Genomic DNA, 18,709 nt, shown 5'->3' with positions numbered 1-18,709 from the left:
CTACTGATATTCCTACAGCCACGGCGGCTACTGATATTCCTACGGCCACAATGCGGTTACTGATATTAATACGGCCACGAAGGCAGCTACTGATATTCCTACGGCTACGGTGGCGACTAATGATATTCCTACGGCCACGGTGGCGACTAATGATATTACTACGGTCGGTTAGTTTGCTGAAGGCTGCATACTGTACAGTGCACAGCCTTAGCACAGTTTCTTGGTTTTCAGGTAAAGTCGAAATGAAAATTCAGTTTAACTCAATGTATACCGGTACAATTTTAGTGAATGCATAGATCACATGAGTTCAGCTTGGAAAATCTGAAAATTGTCACTTAAAGAGGTATTGGACGTATTATCAAGTTTAAAAGGAGTAGCGTGCATCAGCTGGCCCAAATGCGATAGTCAGAGGCGGCGATCCATCGTGGCCTGGGACTGCTACGTCCGAAAAATATACTAAGGATAACAAGGGAAGCAATTGTTCTTGCTCAATTGGGACTTTTGGCTGGACAGGAAAAATGGTCTCACATTTGTATATAAATTAGCATAAAAGTTTGATTCATTGTACTCGTATTATAATTTAATTACTGTTACCAGTTACAACGCTCATGGAGAGCCGAAAGATCAGATTTTTTCCGATTTGACACCGGAATAATTCTGGAAGGGGCATGCAATTGTGGAGTAATACTACTTTACTTTACACTGGGTCAGATGAGGCATACTAGCCATACTTTGATAGTCTAATTAGTGTCATTACGAACACGCTGACAGAACTTTAAACTATTGTAAATTTTTTATTTAAAAAAGAACCATTTATTAAGTAGTGCACTTCAGGTACAATGTGACGTCAAACGGGAACTGTTCTCATGGAAATTTTAAAACCATACTTAATTATGTTGTTGATTGTGGGCGAGTTGAAAATATTTAATTTATTTTGGGTAATATGGGGAAAAAAGGAGACATTCTAGCGATTTCTTCGTTGCCATAACGCGTTGATTTGAAGTCTTACGTTAACTTGAAATATGAAACATGAGTGAATATTTTCTCATAGTTTTTCAACTATTTTATTCGTTTTTCGGTTTTAAAATGTATCGGAATGTTTCTCGATTTATTCACAAATCAAAAAAGTGTCCCAAATTTTCAATACGTGTGCAATAACACCTAAAACTAAAAATTTGGAAGGAAAATTACGAAATGAGGAAGTTATTTTATTTTAAGTTTAGAAAGAACCAACTTCAAATCACGATTTTTCTTCCGCTGTATAATACACTTGGAAGAAGAAATATATTATATTCAGAGTACAGCTTTCCATAAAATTAAAATGTAATAAGTTAATAACCAAACTCGAATAATTTAAAAGTTTAAGGGATAATTTAATTATGCTGAGTGGGTACTGAGATTGCGACTAAAAATAAAACAGAGCAAGCCATGCTCTGACACTTCTTCACAGCTGTTTTGTTTCATTAATTTGTCTATAAGCACTATTTCGAAATTTTCGTAACTATTTCTTCAACGGTGATTGATTCAAACAACTGGCTCACTCGATCTTAAGATAACCAAATTTCTGAGGCCAGAAAATGTGAATAGCGAAATGAATTTTCTACGCTAATTGAATTTCGCTAATTTACAAACAAATACATGGTTGAGTTGTAAAGAGTAATTCTTCATTCTAACTGAGTCGATTCTGTTTCAAATGAAAGTTAATACCTCATTTTAAATATATTTAAAATCTGAAGATTTCGTCCCCTCCAGTGAACCTGAATTTTGAATTCGATTTATACTTGAAGTTTAAATTCTAGATAATTTAAGACGATTAATTTGAATGTTGGCTTGACGATGCAGAGCAAATGAAAGTACGAGTTCTTAATTACGTTCTTGCAGAGAACGTAATTACTGAGTTCTTACGTGACAGGTGCAGCTGAATTACTCATGCTGCTCTCGAGCGCTACATAAATGACGCTCAAGTTTCACTGTCACAAACCGATCTGTAGCTTGAATAACAAAACCACTATATAACTGCATTACAAAGGAAGGTAAACAGTGTTGACAAATTTAAATGCAACTGCTATTCTATAGATAAAATTTATGTAAACGGTCGTACTATGCAATATAGTAATGGCAAGTTCATAGTTCGGGGCGGTGGTGCGATGCAACATAGTAATGGCAAGTTCACAGTACGGGCTCAATGAAACATGTTAGTTACGTGGTGGAGTTCCACTGGAATATTGTACATCGAAAAATAGTAATTATTTTCAGTTTATGGAAGTATCGGGATTTGGAAATAAGTCATAAGTAGACATGTAGCACCTCTGTAGTTGCGCGAAAAAGAGTGGTCTGGGACTGAGTGGGAATGAGTGGCTGCGCACTGAGAGGAGGGGATGATAAGAAAAGGATGCGATCAGGAAAAGATGTGACGGAAGAGCAAGTGGAGTTGAAAAGAAAGAGAAAGGGAACAAGGTAAAGGAAAAGAAGGCACAGGTTAACGAAGGAACAGTGGAAGAAAAGTAGATACCGGATGATAAAGAAAGAAGAAGTAGTTGAGAAATAGACGCAGGATGAAAATTGAAGGAGGTACAGAAAAAAAAGAATAGGAGGTGTGGTGGAGGATAACGGACCGAAATAAGAATGAATATGTGATGAAAATAGAGAATAAAAGGGAGGAGGTAGAGGAGATTGGGAAACAGCAAAAAATAAGAAGAGAAGGAGGAGGATAAGCAGTAACAAAAGAAGGATTTGATCAACAAGGGGAAGAAACATTAAGCATGATGAAGAAGCTGAGAAGAAGCAAATAAGTGAAGGTGTTGAAAGATAAGATAAAGAAAAATAGGCGATGTAGGAAAAGCTAGAACACGTGACAAAGAGAAGATAAAACAAGTATTTCAGTGTAGGAGCCCAGGTGATCAGAGCGACGCTGGGTTATCTTTCGATCATGCGTCTATGTGTACGTCCTCTGTACGATCTCTCTGTACGTGTCTTATTGTGTACACTTTGTACGTGTGTATGGCTTCTTGAAATACATGTCGAGATGATATTACGAATACAAAATCGTGGCAGAGGCCGCATGCGGGCTCCGAAAACAAAGCGTTCATCAGAACAACTGTGGAGATGTTCAGAGCTGTGGAGATGTTCAGAGCTGTGGAGATGTTCAGAGCTCTTGAGAAATACACTCGCAGTTATCAATTGTTTCATCACCGACATGTCGTTAAAAACTACGAGCTGATGCCAAAGAAAATAGTGTAATGTCTCACTTCAAATAGTCTATTATCCAATGATGCCAATAAAAGCTCGAGCAGACAAGTCTCTTGAATGAAAAAAATCAAATGAAACAAGTCATTTGACTTGAATGAACAAGTCAAATAACTCAGGGAGTAAAATTTTACAGTCGAATTCAAGGAAGCTACGCTTATCAATACTTAATATAAATTTGTAGAAAAACAATTAAATATTAGCAAATAATAAAAAATTGTTCTCAAATTAAATAAGAACTACGATGATTCGAGAAGTAATATATTGACAGTACCGAAGATATTATCTTATTAGTACTGGTACACTAGATGTTAGCATAATATACTAGGCGATCATTAGGTTGCCTTGTGCGAGGAAGATTTAAATGACGCTAGGATTTACAAGTTTCCCAGGATACACTCATAGCAATGAATAGGTCATACTGTCCAAATAGCGACACACTTCATGTGCGTAGCACTGATACCGGTACGCCAAAGTGCATCGCTATTAGGACAAGGTCTCACTAATTTCTCTTTAAACGCAGCATGTGAAGCGAGCACTGTAGGCGCAGTAATGGTCAGTACACGCAATTGAGTCTGCATCATTTTACGGCATGCGGAGCGTAGAGCGTTAGTTGCAGAAGCGAAAGAGAGAAAATAACTGTACATTAGATTTAAGTAAAAGATTTTAGACTTTTTAGTTAAATTAAAAATATGTCTAGCGATGGCTGCAGTTCTAAAAAAAGAGCAGCAGCAGCAGCAGCAGCAGCAGCAGCAGCAGCCGCAGCTGGCGCGCTGAGGCGCCTGAGAGGCGCCGGGCTGTGATGTCATCCCTGAACTGGTGCACAGCAGCAGCTGCAGCACCTCTGTGCAGTGGTGCACAGCAGCAGCTGCAGCACATCTGTGCAGTGGTGCACAGCAGCAGCTGCAGCACCTCTGTGCAGTGGTGCACAGCAGCAGCTGCAGCACCTCTGTGCAGTGGTGCAGTGGAACGGAGGTGTTGCGGCAGCCGAACGTGCAGAAGCATTGAATCTTCAGCCGATTATGGCATCAGCGGCAGACATCGGTAGACTTAGCGTGATAGCACAGCAGCTGTACTACAGCTCCGAGGCTACATCAGTCGTGATAGCACAGCGGCTGTACTACAGCACCGCAGCTACGGCAGTCACACATGAGCTTAGCTTCTTAGCACAAAAAGCTGTACAGTAGCACAGCAACGGAACAAAGTACAGTGGCTGCACAGCACAACAGCCGTACAGCAAAACGGCCATAACATAACGACATAACGGCTGTACAGCATAATGGCCTTCCAACATTAAGGACACACAGCATAACGGTCGTACAGTTCAACGGTTTAACGGGCGTACAACACAGCAGTTTTGCAGCATAACGGCTTTCAGCACAACCGCTGTACAACACAGCAGTTTTGCAGCATAACGGCTTTCAGCACAACCGCTGTACAACACAGCAGTTTTGCAGCATAACGGCTTTCAGCACAACCGCTGTACAACACAGCAGTTTTGCAGCATAACGGCTTTCAGCACAACCGCTGTACAACACAGCAGTTCTGCAGCATAACGGCTTACAGCACAACCGCTGTACAACACAGCAGTTCTGCAGCATACCGGCTTACAGCAGCACCGCTGTACAACACAGCAGTTCTGCAGCATACCGGCTTACAGCACAACCGCTGTACAACACAGCAGTTCTGCAGCATAACGGCTTACAGCACAACCGCTGTACAACATATCGTCGGGGCTGTACAGCGGCTGTGCAGGTGGTTTGGCGCACGCGAGGGCAGCTGTTTAATAACGGGCGCCTCGCGTCTATTCCTGTCCTAGCGCCAGCTGGCTCAGAAATGCCACCAGCTGCGGCATCAGCTAATAAATGTGGCCCCTGGCAACAGCATCCAGAGGGTGAGTCACCTGTGGCAACGGTGCCCAGGTGGTGTGTTGCCCGTGACAACGGTGCCCAGGTGGTGAGTCACCCGTGACAACGGTGCCCAGGTGGTGAGTCACCCGTGACAACGGTGCCCAGGTGGTGAGTCACCCGTGACAACGGTGCCCAGGTGCAGTTGTCGCTTTCATCACAGCTTCCACTAACATTTTTTACACGGGTCAACAGCTTCCATACAATTTTTAATACGTTGAACTGAGCGAATTCACGGTGGATTTTTAAAAATAAAGTTGCCACGGAGAACAGCTTCCATCATACTCGCCTTGGTTTGGCAACAACTCCTGGGACAGTTGCCACTAATAGCGACAGTTCGCATGTCAGTTGTCACCTGTGGCAATATTTTCCATCAGTTGCCAGCCGAGACAAAAACTTTCACGCCAGTTTGCCAGAAGCGACTTGGATCTGTGATATCTGCTACACAGATTCTTGCGTACCTCCTTGGCGCTTGCAAGTATCTGGCGAATACTTGCGAGCGCGAATGAGGTACGGGAAATGAAAATATTCGATATTATCTGCGAGAAAAGAAGCCTTAATTTCTTTGAATAATTAACGCGAAAAATGTCCTATGGCACACCAAGTATTTTCATCTAGAGCAGGGAAGCAAGTTAATTTGCTATTTGCTTGATGCCAAAAAGCAGCACTGCACAGCAGTGCTGCTTTTGTATTCTGCCATCCTGCGAGAAGTCATCACTTTAACGAAAAATAGTAACATAATTCTATCTAAAATATACATTAGTGTCTTCTCAAACAACCAACTGTGGCCCCAGTGCTTGCTCAGTTCTGATAATGCATTTGTTCACGTAACTCCAACAATTCGGGAAACATTTAAGGCTGATTTAAGTGATTCCGCGTACTGGTGACCGAGGTTTTTCTGATATCGTAACCGGATAAGGAAATGCCACAAAACTGGCGCCATAGCTGGCGCCTTATACTTGAGGGCCCCCGTCTCAAGGTGCAGCTTCGGCGCACAGACGATTAATATATTTTTCAATTAATACATTATTTTAAACTAACTTCAAACAATACGAGAGTAAGTTTGATATTTACAATCGAGTTCCGAGATATTCTTGAAACAAATGCTAAAAGTTTGAAACAATAACAATTTAGAACAATAGACCGATTGTTCTTAATAATTTCGGTTCTTAACCAGGATCGCACAAAATTAGGTACGCTGTTGATAAGCTTGAGAGATAACCGAGTTACTCAAACAAGCCGCACCGCGTTAGACCGATATACAACCACACCTTTGGAGATTAGACCATGCTTAATTTAAATTGTTTATATCGACAGAAAACGAGTCCATATAATTTTTTCATAATCCATGCAATCGCCACAGCAACATGACGACGCAAGACAAAAGATAAAAGCTAGCACCACCAACCGTTACCAGGGCGATAGTGGCACTGAGAAGTTTTTATCGAGTCAAGGTCGTTATGAGATTTCTTCTCACGCGCCCATCAAGAGATAGCGACTGCCGACATTCAACATCAACGTGGCACCGTTCCAGACATCGAGACAGAATTAACGATTGTCCTAATGAACACTGTGAATTACGATACAGCTATGGGCGTGATACACAATAGCTGCGCATGGGATGCGTGTGAGTTACAGATGAGACCTGCAACAACAGCTGCGAATATTCTCAAAATCTATAACGAGAATGACTATTAAAATTGGTTTCAAATGATTTTCATTCTAAATATATACACAAGAAAGCCCGCTGAAGGCAGTAAGGTTTCTTCCCTACCTCTTGATTTTAGCTCCACTTCGCCGATTAAAAAAACTATGAATGTATGCCAGCAGCAAACATACATAAACGAATGAACTTAAGCATGAACCACACAAGTACGTAAACGTATTAATTTAGTAAAAGGTTCGGCTAGGTTATTGTCCTAGCAGACGAGCTATCCGAGGACGGCGAGCCTACGATTCCTTATTTGAACCGGAAAATCCACGTAACAAATTATACGGAGATTCATGTAAGTGGTCAGTGATCCTCCCACTGATTTTCGTAGAAACTTTATACGCAATCAAATTCAAATGAGTACAAATCTTAATTTTTTATAAAAATACCATGTTTAGAATAACAATTTATTTTTCTCTAGAAAATCACTAAATATTTTGTCAGTTCAGAGACTTGGGAGCCGAAAATGCGTTTAATGCAGTTGCAAGCAGAGTTAGCGAGAAAATTTGGCATTGTTTCTTCTATTGGATAACTTTTTTTTAACTTATCATGTAGATAAGTTAAAGAAGACAGATATCTGAGAAGTATATTGGGCCAACATTTATACGATGCAACACGATCGAAGAAACAAATATAAGAAGAAACCTGGAAACAAAGAAGCAATAGAAAATATCCTCGGTAATTACAAACGATTTCAAGAAAGACTCGGGCCCACGAAAGTTATTTCTTACTTTACAAATAATTGAAAGCAGATTAAAAATATTCAGGTCTATACATGAGAAACGCAAAAGCACCCAAAAAGGTTTAAGCACACTTTCGCTGATTTTCGACTGCTATATTCCTCCGCTTTAAATGAGATCTCCAATCACCTTGTAACTATCGGATAAATAACCAAATCGCGATATGATTCGCAATAAAATTAGTTTTAATGCGCCTTAGCTAAGTCATGTGAGGTAAATTTATTAAATGAAGAAGCTAACAGAGTTCATAAGTCACAACTAACACGCTGCCAAGTTTCGCATGAAGTTGGTAACGACGTGGATGTAGCCCACAGCGCTCAGTTCACGAACAGCTCAGCATGCATCAAAGCTTCTCTTTATTGCACTTAAGGGGCAATGACGCGAGCTTTGCTGCTGCACTGACAATCGTGTAGGCCATGGTGTCTATTGAAGACATATACATGTCTTACTTTAGCGTGCCCAGGCCGTCACGTCATACTACCGAGACATGAGCAGGGTTCCTTTGCGTACCAATACCACCTTAAAGTCTTATGAAATCAAGACATCTATACCAGTAAAAACGGGCTAGTTGAGATAAATGGCTTTGTCTACGGAGGCAGAAAAAATATTTCCCGTAACTTCTCGATAACTTTTATACCAGTATGTCATCAGAAGATTCTCAACTGAGAACTTGCCCTAACACAGTATTTTCAGAGCAAAGTTTCGTTTCAACACACTTGAATATCTGAACTAGCAGATTTTCTGCAGCTACGTACAGAGCCTTAATAGTACCATACTCGCTTAATCTGAGACGCATTGAGGCTTCTTTCATGCCTCAAGTCTCAGCCTCGGTCTTGTCGCTTCGCTATGGAGATGTTAACGTGTATTACTTGCCTAAGAAGAAAAGATACGATGACGCGTTCTAACAGTCCAAAGAATCTTCAAGTTGTACTCATATGCAAAAGAACGCGCTCTAATACTCAAAAAAAGGTCTCCAAGTTGACCTATACGCTACTAAATGCATTTTTATGCGCTAAGAAAAAAGATGTTATCATGATTGTCAAAAATGCATCTTACTGATAACATCGCGACACAAAATTTCAGGGGCGCTGTTCATTTCACAATGTAGTAATCTCAAAGAAGCCACGCAATGCAGTGATTGGAGCGCACGTTGCTGCAATCGGGCATCACAATAGCAATGCCATGTAAGGTGGAGGAATTCTACATTGTACGAAGCATTGCCACCTCAGTGCAGTGGTCACAGCTCGCTCAGTGCAGTGGTTGTATATGCAGTGAACTAGCCTCTGAGAGGCTAACTATCACTCAACTGTCGGGCGACGTGCAGTTCTCCACGGCCCAGTTTCCTCCTTAAGTATTTAATAACAAACCGCAGATGCAACGTCCTGTATGCCTTCAGGTTCAACCTCCGAAATGTAATACATGGTCATTAACAATTATTAGCATATAATTATTATTATTAGCATATAATTATTATTTATCACAGCCATCAGCGTAGAAATAGGATCCGATAAATACCTTTTTTTGCTCACGATGTAATTGGATCAAAAAATCGAGTTATCTGCGACATGAATCTCCTATCGTTGCAATTTATGGATACAAATTGCATGAGGGTGCAGTTCCACATATATATTATTAAACAAACATTGCCTTCACGTCAAATAAACTTAGTATAACTAATGCGTTACTGAAATTCAAAGGAGAGAATAAGTCGACATTCATGGGGCACGTGCAATATTGCATGTGGTTATATGTTAAAGTTATGTCAAAACAGCTGATAAACGAATCCAATTTCAAACCGTGATAATGAAGCAGACAACTGCGAATACTATATGCTTTTATTGGAGATACGTTACCTTATCTATGAACAATATTTCAAAAAATTTTGGGGCAGAATTAAGCAACCGAAACCTCGCACAAATACAACAAATTCACTATGATTACAACATAATTGAAACAATATTCAATTCACATCACCTCTGATAATGTATGCAGAGGAAGCTGGAGCACGCAAATCTATCAGGTTAGAGTTGCTGGTTCAGTTGAGATTTCACCATGAGCAAAGAGAAGTTCATTGCGCAAATTTGAGATATGTTTACGAATAATCCAGGCTTCGGTTGAGAGAGTACAATAAAATAATAAAATGGTATCTAGCACACAAAATGATTTTTTAAACACATCTTCGACAAGTTAGGGAGATAGCCAGGGTAGAACAAGGAAAGTTTGACGGCAAATGATTGTCTAGTTTACGGAGCAACTTTTGCCAAGCTAAACGAGCATGCAGAACGTCCGACTTGAGCTTCAAATGATGCTCATTACATCGCCTCTGCGTGGCAAGGCTCGCTTCAAACAGACGCCTCTTGTATGCGCAGAGGCAGCAAACTTGCGCTCATCATTTGACTTGCTCTCGTCATTTATAAGACCTGACGGCTCTCATTAGGCCAAGTCTTCGTAACGTCTTTTATAATATATAATTGATGCTCTGCTATGCATGCCTTACATCTAACGCTTAGATTGTAACTGTAGAGTTGATGCAAGTGTGCTAACCGCATGCTTCAGATAGCTTCACTCAAGCATCTATAAACCTTAGCGGGAGGATAGGTACACAAGTGTCCTCTCGAAACGAGACGATTTGTGTGCTTTGCAAGTTTGTTGTTCTTGTATCTGATGAAAGGTCACGAGCATTAAACGTGTATCAGTGATCAGTCAAACGTCAATTTAGGAATTTACCCGAAACTGCATTGAGCATTGGATCTATTCCAAGGTAGAACTTCAAGTAGTTCCAATCTGCTTACCCTGTCTACTATATTAAAGATAAAATTAAAATTATGTGCAAATTCAAAAATGGGGCTACCAATTGATATTGCATTAAATTGAAATCATAGACAATTCAAGATAAATGACATTATTTCACGCCAGATCGCTCACGAAAGCAAAGTTTCAAGCCAGATCGCAAGGATTGCAGAATTTCTAAATGTTAGAAATTATATATGATCACCACCGGAAAACTGCACAAGCCCAGAGCATTCGGTTAGTTCATAAAAAATGAGAAGGATTCTGACCCGCTATGGATTATATTGCAAACAAATCGCACAAGAAAAAAATAATTCGAACACAGCAGGACGAAAGCTTTTTGCTTATATGCGATTAGGATCATTATAGTTTATCTACTAGTAAGGGAGTATATATACTCAATCTAGTATTCGTTACCGGTACATGTTGTATTCAGAGAACATTGGTATCAATATCCTTAAATGAGATATTTGTATCATCTAAAACCCGTACGGTAGGTATATAATGGAGGAGAGCCAAACAAATTTTAGCCCGTGGAGTTTGGAACCAATGAAGATGCGACACTATAACAAGATATACCGTAATTCGATTAAATTTCGCCATTTGAATTTAAAGTTGGATTTAAACATGTGAATTTCTCTTAGTCAAGACAGAAAAGTGCACGAAGATGTTATTTACGATTGTCCCTACACATATAGAAAAAAAGTGCTCTGCGTCATGCATAAATCAGAAAATGAAACTTGACACTGTTTGGAGAGATAACCTGAGCCAGACTTGACTGAAGGACCTCACAACGACGCTTGCAACTATTGAGTAATTTCATGGGTATAAAGAGTTTGGCATTTTAATGAAGTCAAGCTTATCAACGAAACTAAAATAAATAATACTCACTACAAGAGTCATTATGTGTCTTTAACGAAAATATCAGTGCACGAATTTAGTCATTATCACTTATTTCTAAGATCTATATACATTCTGTTTACAGAAGTTAGGACATACACCTTCACTGAAGAGGTCAACACTTACATGTATTACTCGTCTTTTGATTATATGTAAGTATTTCATTATACCTAAACTCGGCAAAACTGTACACAACAGGATGATGCATACCACTACAGTTGAATTATTTCGGAACATCCCCATTGATTTAATTATTTCGGTTATTCGTATACTACTCAGATTTCAAATTAATGTATGGACAAAGGGTCGATATAAAATGACGAATTGTAACTATCCTTTCAGCTACGCATACATTGATATCTACAAGCCCGGTATACGTAACTACTTTACTTCAACAAAATTTGGATGCGGACCCGACTCTGCAAAAAATGCCGCCTAGGACACGGGGAGCACGTAAATAAGCCACTCTCTGTCCGACTCAGCCGGGCTCGAAAAGCAGCCTCAAACTTCAAAGCAGCTTCCAAGTTCAGTATTACTAGTCTTCGGCAAACCCTTGTCATACTCTCATTACACTTTAAAGTTAGGAGGATATTTTGACCAGAAGCCCATTTCGATTGGGTTGCCAAGCAGGCCCACAATAACTAAGACGAATGTAGCGACTAGTTGGCAGAAGCCTAGGCGTCACCCAAATTTTGTTAGAGCGGAGTTATGGTCAGTGGACAAACGGCTAACACATTAACCGCTGCACAATGCATTCGCTTCAATCTTCCTGGTAACTAAAGTAATGGTTAGTAGAGAAACAGTTTTGCTCTTTGTCTACGGATACATAAACTACGCCAATGCTTTTCGTATCAAACGTCCTGGAAACAAAATTTACCGTCAGTAAACAAAAGGTTAAGCTCGTCTTTGCTTTGAAGTCAAATCAGTGTATGAACTTCAAGACCAAGAAAGCGACGGAAGTCCTGATTGGGCTGCCAAAATAGCTCGTCAAGACGACACGTGAAATGACACAACAATCTCTTGGCATGTGCAGTCACACTCGTCGTACGAACATTTAAAATTGCATCATTTCTATTCATGGAGTCGAGAGTAACCCGGAATATCATTTTGCATCACACATTTTCAAGTACAAGAAAACATGTTTTAACATTTTTTCTATTTCAAGAAACTTTATTGAGGTAGTAAAATGATGTAGGTTACTCAGCCCAGCTGAGAAATTTTCTCTGAAATTTTCTTTCTGTTTCTGTAAAAAAAATACCAAGTTTCATACTTTTACGGCGTTGCAGGCTCCTTATATAAATTTAATAAATACAATAGAATTCGAATGCTCGATGAAAACAAAACGATTAAAGTCGGCACTATTGCCCAAGAAATAACGTCACTATAAAGAGAATCCGGTGCACTCCAAATAATAGAATTCTATCAAGATATAGACTATGGTACAGAGAAGTACAAGCCTTAAAAACTCGGTCGAAGGGGGGATATTGCACCCACAAGGGGACCACGCGACCTCAGTGATCCCTGGAAAAGCGGTAGCAGGTTGGGGAGGTGAGACACAATACAGCAGCGGAAGATCAATAAGACATCAGCTGGACCCCTTACGCCAACACCATAAGCTTCCGCTCTTAATTCTTTACTGCCCAATCACTTGAAAAAACACAGCATGCCTCCTGCAAGCGACGCTAAATTGTGTTTTTCCTCTAAATGGAGTTACGCTGCTCGAGACAGATTGATTGCAATGATTTGGGTGCCTTGCAACTTGACCGGCAAAAGATGTTTTTTACATTTATCCGTTCCACTTTTTATTCTATAAATGATTTAGTTTTTCACACGAGAACGTTGAGAGGCAAGATGCATGCCTCTTAACGCCCATGCATTGGGCAAGAATTGCCCAATGCATGGTTAAAAAACATTTTCATGAGAGAAATGATTCAGTTGTTTCTCCGATTTGTCGCTAAAGAGCAATGCAAAATTTTAAATTTTCGCAGCATTGTAATTGGAATTCTAGTGCAAAATTTTAAATTTTCGCAGCATTGTAAATGGAATTCTAGCTAAAAATTTACAGCATGAATATAAATTGGACTATGACACAGTGCTGCAAAGCTGTTAGACAGCAAAGCTGTCCCATAATATTTTTCAATTATCGTTTTTTTGTTACGAGACCTCGAACGTAATTTCAGTTACAATATGCTTGTTACGACAGATAGAGTAGCATAAAAAAAGAAGTTACCCGTAAACTTGAATTATTACGAATACTTAGTTACTTACTTGCCGTTCTGCTAGATTACATAAAGCTGCGAACACGTGAAAAATTTCCTTGATAACATATACATACACACCAAGAGATCTATTCATGTTCATTCGTCCAGCAAAGATTAGACAAAGACATTCGTCACTCAGGCAAAAAAAAAATGAAAACAATGACTGGGGGCAAGACATTTATCCCCAAGCAAAGAGACGAGAAAATAAACTCAGTCACAAATGATATCAATTCTTACCTGATTGAGTGGCGCAGCAGATGGCAGAATGATAGGGGTTGATGCAGGCTTGAGTAAGATCTGGTGTGCAGGGTGGAACGGGTCTCAATGTTGCGTCGAGAGGTAAATCTGGCCACCGCCAGACCGCCAGACTCAGGAAGGCCGGCGACAAGGGTGCAACGCCTCCAACGAGCACGTCTCGGTTTGGCACCAAAACGCATGGACCCGCGCCTCCCGCCTCCAAGGCGGCGTTCAGACTCTCCAGCTCCGAAACCTTCAACTGGTTCAGTATGGACAAGGCACTGGTTTTGAGAGCTGACTGGTTTCCTAAGATGGTGTGCAGGGATGGTCCACTTGGAATCCCATTTTGTGACTGGATTTGAACGGCAAACGCTGTGCTGTTTCCTTGCTGTGCTGTACAGTTGGCCGCCGTTGCTGTATTTTGAGACAAACATCTTGGGGCTTCCGGCGGCTTGACGCGCCTCCGCCAGGCTTTCCTGATCAGGGATTTCTTTCTACAGCCCAACATGAATGAGCGGCATGGCGGCCCAGACTTGGACCCACATGATACCAGACCTTCACAGACGACAGTCGAAGGCCCAGCTTCGGAAGTGCAATTGTTGTTATTGCTGCACTGACGCGTCAGCCGACGAAGTCTACCAGTGTTCTGATGATTGCTTTCTACGTTCCCCGTCGTGTAGGGTCCAGTCGCGGGCGCTTTTTCACGTATGGCTGGAGATCCCAACGGAATCTCCGGGTTTTCACAGGATTCAACGGTCAACTTGGCATCTGGCGAGGATGCTTCTATTGGCCTTTTACGGGAGTTTCTCCGTTGGTTCTGATGAAAAGGCTGCGAGTTATCTTCACTGCTGCTGCTGGAAGTGTTCAGGTCAAAGGCTTCCGAGGTTAGGCGGTGGCAGCAGCAGAGGTGAGAGAGACGGGAGCTGCAGGGATCCGTTGTGACGACAATCGTGTAGATAATTGACAAAAATAATTTCTTCACGATGGAGATATTTGCGAAGAGAAGCTTATAGCCAGATTCTGATCCGTTCACCGTAACGTAATGTTATCTGTGACAGCACCGAGCCACTGAACGTTCCACGAAAGTTTTTAAGTTAAGCGCACACTGAACACCCAGGATATCATTGCACACTTGGCAGAATAAAAGTAATTTCTTACGCCGATAGCGGGGTCATGTAAACAGAACTGTCAAATATACATATACATCGAGTAAATGATCGATACTTGAGAAGAAAACATCTAAAATCTTCCAATCATTAACACACTAATTTCTATAGAACAAAATGCCTGCAAAAATAACTGGTATGTGTCATGATATTAAGTTTGGAATGCACGTGAAATTGGAAAAAGTTATGAAGGCAGACCATTGCAAAAAAATATATAATTAGTCGAGAATCCAAAATGCGTTGAATTGGGTTAGTGCGCAGGCAAATCACAGTTGGCATAGTACTATTACATATAAATACTTCACCATTAATAGAGCAATCAAGATACTTGCACACCATTACTGCACCCGTGGATGCACCATTACTTTTGAGGTGGTCACAATTAAGGTGGAATGTACCACCACAAAAAAATACCGTGACTGCCAATGTGAAGAGTATAACACCCCACAGCTGCATGTACTTCAGCAGTCAACAGCAGCACCGTAAAGGCAAAGCGTTACATTACCACAACTTGTTCACCATAACTGCACTATTATGTCGTCACACTTTACCATAAGTCATAACTGCACTATTATAGTTGACAGGCGGTGCACAGCACCATTAAACCATGCGCTGCACCATTATGTCGGTGCACAGTATCAACACGGCGGTGCACTCCATCACCATAACGTTAGACCGTATCACCACGGCAGTTCACTGTACCACAGCAGTGCAGTGCACCACCACAGTGGTGCACTGCACCACCACAGCAGTGCACTGGCAGCACTGCATCATCACAGCTGTGCACTGCACCACCGTCTGACAGTCAAGAGGCAGCCATGAGCGACTGGCGCCACACAGACGCCGCCTCAGACGCGACCTCTCCTCGGCGCGGCGCTTCCCGCCTCTCCCCCGCCCACCTCGGACCTTACTCCTCCCCCACCCCCTCTTCTTCATATACCTAACGCCCCAAGCTCCCCCCACTCCCGCTCTTTCTATCTATCATCCCAGCAAATATTAGCATGAATGATAATCCATGGACACCGCTTTGACTATCAATCATCTACTGAACGATGGATCATTCAGGTTGTCGGTTGATAATAAATCAAAGTAATGTTCATTTTGGGTGATGCCGATGCGACGTGTGAGATGGAACAAGTAAATAATGGATAGCGCAAACAATTTAGATTAAGACAATTTATTAGAGGCTGGCTATTCTTTACACCGTTCAAAGGCAAAAACTATCGTTTACTCTCACTTCTCAGCGAACGTGAATTATAATTTCAATTTATGCTAACTCAAGGTTCATTTACACTACACGCGTGTGAGAAAAAGGTTTTAGCCTCACCAACAAACAGTGGGAAATAATATTATCAATAACGGTCATATCAACGGATCAAATGTCGATCGAATCGGATTTAATTTTGGCGCGTGCAAACCAAGCCCAGGTTAGGCAGTACGTGTGGCGAGCTGGATACGTGACAGACTTCACGCACCAACTTCCCACACATCCTACCCCGCACCAACACTACGCACGCTCACGCACAAACACCGCTGACACTAATTTCTCACTCAGAATGCTATCAATTCACTAACATGTTCTTTTAACCGTTTGTCACCAGCTAGATGACCGTCATCAATTCTATTTGCATCTAGAGAAGTAGGACTGATGACCAAATTTACCGTTAGTAGACTATGTGGTTCAACATAACCCGAATATTGCGGTAGCTAATGCACGAAATTGGACTAGGTTTCACGTGGCTTATGAGTGAAGCGATGGAACTATGTTCTATTGACTAGGTATTCTATTGTAGGTATCCAGATTACCTTCACCGCTTTTTATTACACGGCAGACGTTGGGCCGTAAGATTAGAAGAAGAAACAAACAGAAAATGAAATCCGCTAACATATAGAGCGATGCTTAAAATTCGATTACTCGAATCCGAACACAACTATGGGGAAAATCACTAACGTAACGGCTGTCGTTGAAGGGTAATTGCTTCAGGTGGCAGTGGAGCAAGAAGACATGCGGATTCGGTGGAAGCTCGGCAAGAAAATAGCAACTGATAAATGGTACGGCACGTGTTGGGCGATTGCTGCTACTGAGTTGATACACGCGCTTCTCTCCCTAACCCTCGCAATCTTGGGTCTCACTCTGGGGCCTTTTTCTCTGGACCCACGATCACCGGTCTGGTACGCTGGCGAGATAAGCTAGCTCTGTGCAGCAGTTATAGAAATGTTCATAACAATGATACTTGTGGCGGGAATTGCGATGAGACGTCTATATTTGCTGCGAGTCTGGGTATGGACACGTGTCGTAACGATGCTCCTGCTGCTCAGCCCTATCGTTATAATGATGATGGCTCTGTCAGCCGGAAGTATATTTGTCACCATGCCGCTTCTTGTAATTATACTGCCATTGTTCCTGATCTTCGAATCATCGAGAATTTACTGTCTTCTAATCGTAAGAATGTTTTACCTCTCTAGATCAAGCGAGCAAACAACGAAAACCGCAGCCTAATCTGCAACTAACGAGTGCTGATCTTCGTGGATTGGTTGCAGCTGCAGCCTTGCAGGTCAACGTAATTAGACTAATATGGACAGAAAAACAATTTATGTAGATATCTGGAGTACTCCTGAATAAAATTAACAGTAAAATGGTTGAATTTTTACTGCGTACTTTGTCCCTATTTCACTCGGGATTTTTGACGATTTATTTATTTATTTAGTGACGGCCATCTTTTCAGACGCTAAATTCGGTTAATTGGGAGCTCCGAAATAATGTAATTAAAATTGCAATAATCACAACGTTTCACCTTCAAATTTATGTCCTACTTATATAGACTGGTTAATTATGAGTGTCATTGAGTGACAAGGTATGACGAGCTACAGAGCTCCCGCTTGGCTAGGAAAAAACTGAAAAGCCTCTTCAGTTCGGCCTTTTCAGGCAGAAATCGTCAGAAATATCACGATAATTAACTTATCTAAAAACATAATTGTTCAACTTTTCAAACTGCGGTCGCATGATATGGCAACTCATACGATGAAAGTTCTTTCTATTAGCCTATTTATGAGAAAATGAGCGAAGATTTTACAGAATTCTAACTAAAACGTTTCCAACAGGTCAATTCTCAAGTGCAGTGGTGCTGAAATCTGAAGAAATATATATATAAAGAATGACGTGTTAACTAAGTTTCACATTTTCAACGGATCTCTGTAAATCAAGTATGAACTGAATACGGAAGCAAATCAGTACGCTAAGTCGCTACCTATCAAATAAACGTCAATGGCACAAGAGTCGCCGCTGCATTTAATCAACACAATCTAAATGAAACCAGACGCGATCATGTACAATGCAATTCATGTCTGAATAACAGGGTAGCTTCGAAACATTCAGAATCTCAACAAAAACTTCAAAAAGTTTCTCTTCAATTTCGTTCAAAATTTTTAAGATAAATCGTTAGTAAAATTGTAGGGCGTCGACCGCGTCGTTGACTTAAAGAAAAAGTTTCGATTCACAGGCACAGCCACAACTTCACAAGAGTCGTTTACGGCATTTGCATCAATAATATTCTACCGTCACCCGCAGGATAACGATTAATCGTATTCTACCCAAACGACGTAGAGGAAACATGCAGCCAACAAGGAAGATAACAATTACAAATAGCTAGCCTAGTAGCCTAGTCTTACACGAGCCTTGAAATGCTCTAATGTTACGATACCAGTTTCAAGCCGATTCAGTTTTATTCGGACGAAAAAATGGTAAGGAACG

General features: G+C 41.0%; 1 protein-coding gene across 1 annotated transcript in view; it reads right to left on the bottom strand.

Moving 5' to 3' along the window:
* Positions 1 to 15,616, bottom strand: part of LOC108675431 (mothers against decapentaplegic homolog 6) — a 48,406-nt gene extending 32,790 nt beyond the window's left edge. The window contains exon 1 of the mRNA XM_018163443.2: positions 13,793 to 15,616. Within this exon, the coding sequence (XP_018018932.1) occupies positions 13,793 to 14,300 (508 nt within the window). The 5' untranslated portion in view covers positions 14,301 to 15,616. The remainder of the gene's footprint in view (positions 1 to 13,792) is intronic.
* Between the last annotated feature and the right edge of the window lie 3,093 nt (positions 15,617 to 18,709).

This window comes from Hyalella azteca, unplaced genomic scaffold, assembly GCF_000764305.2.
Source record: "Hyalella azteca isolate HAZT.00-mixed unplaced genomic scaffold, Hazt_2.0.2 contig3154, whole genome shotgun sequence".
NCBI classification, from domain to species: Eukaryota; Metazoa; Arthropoda; class Malacostraca; order Amphipoda; family Hyalellidae; genus Hyalella; species Hyalella azteca.
Note: the sequence above shows the minus strand (reverse complement) of the source record. Positions and strands in the feature narration are given on the sequence as shown.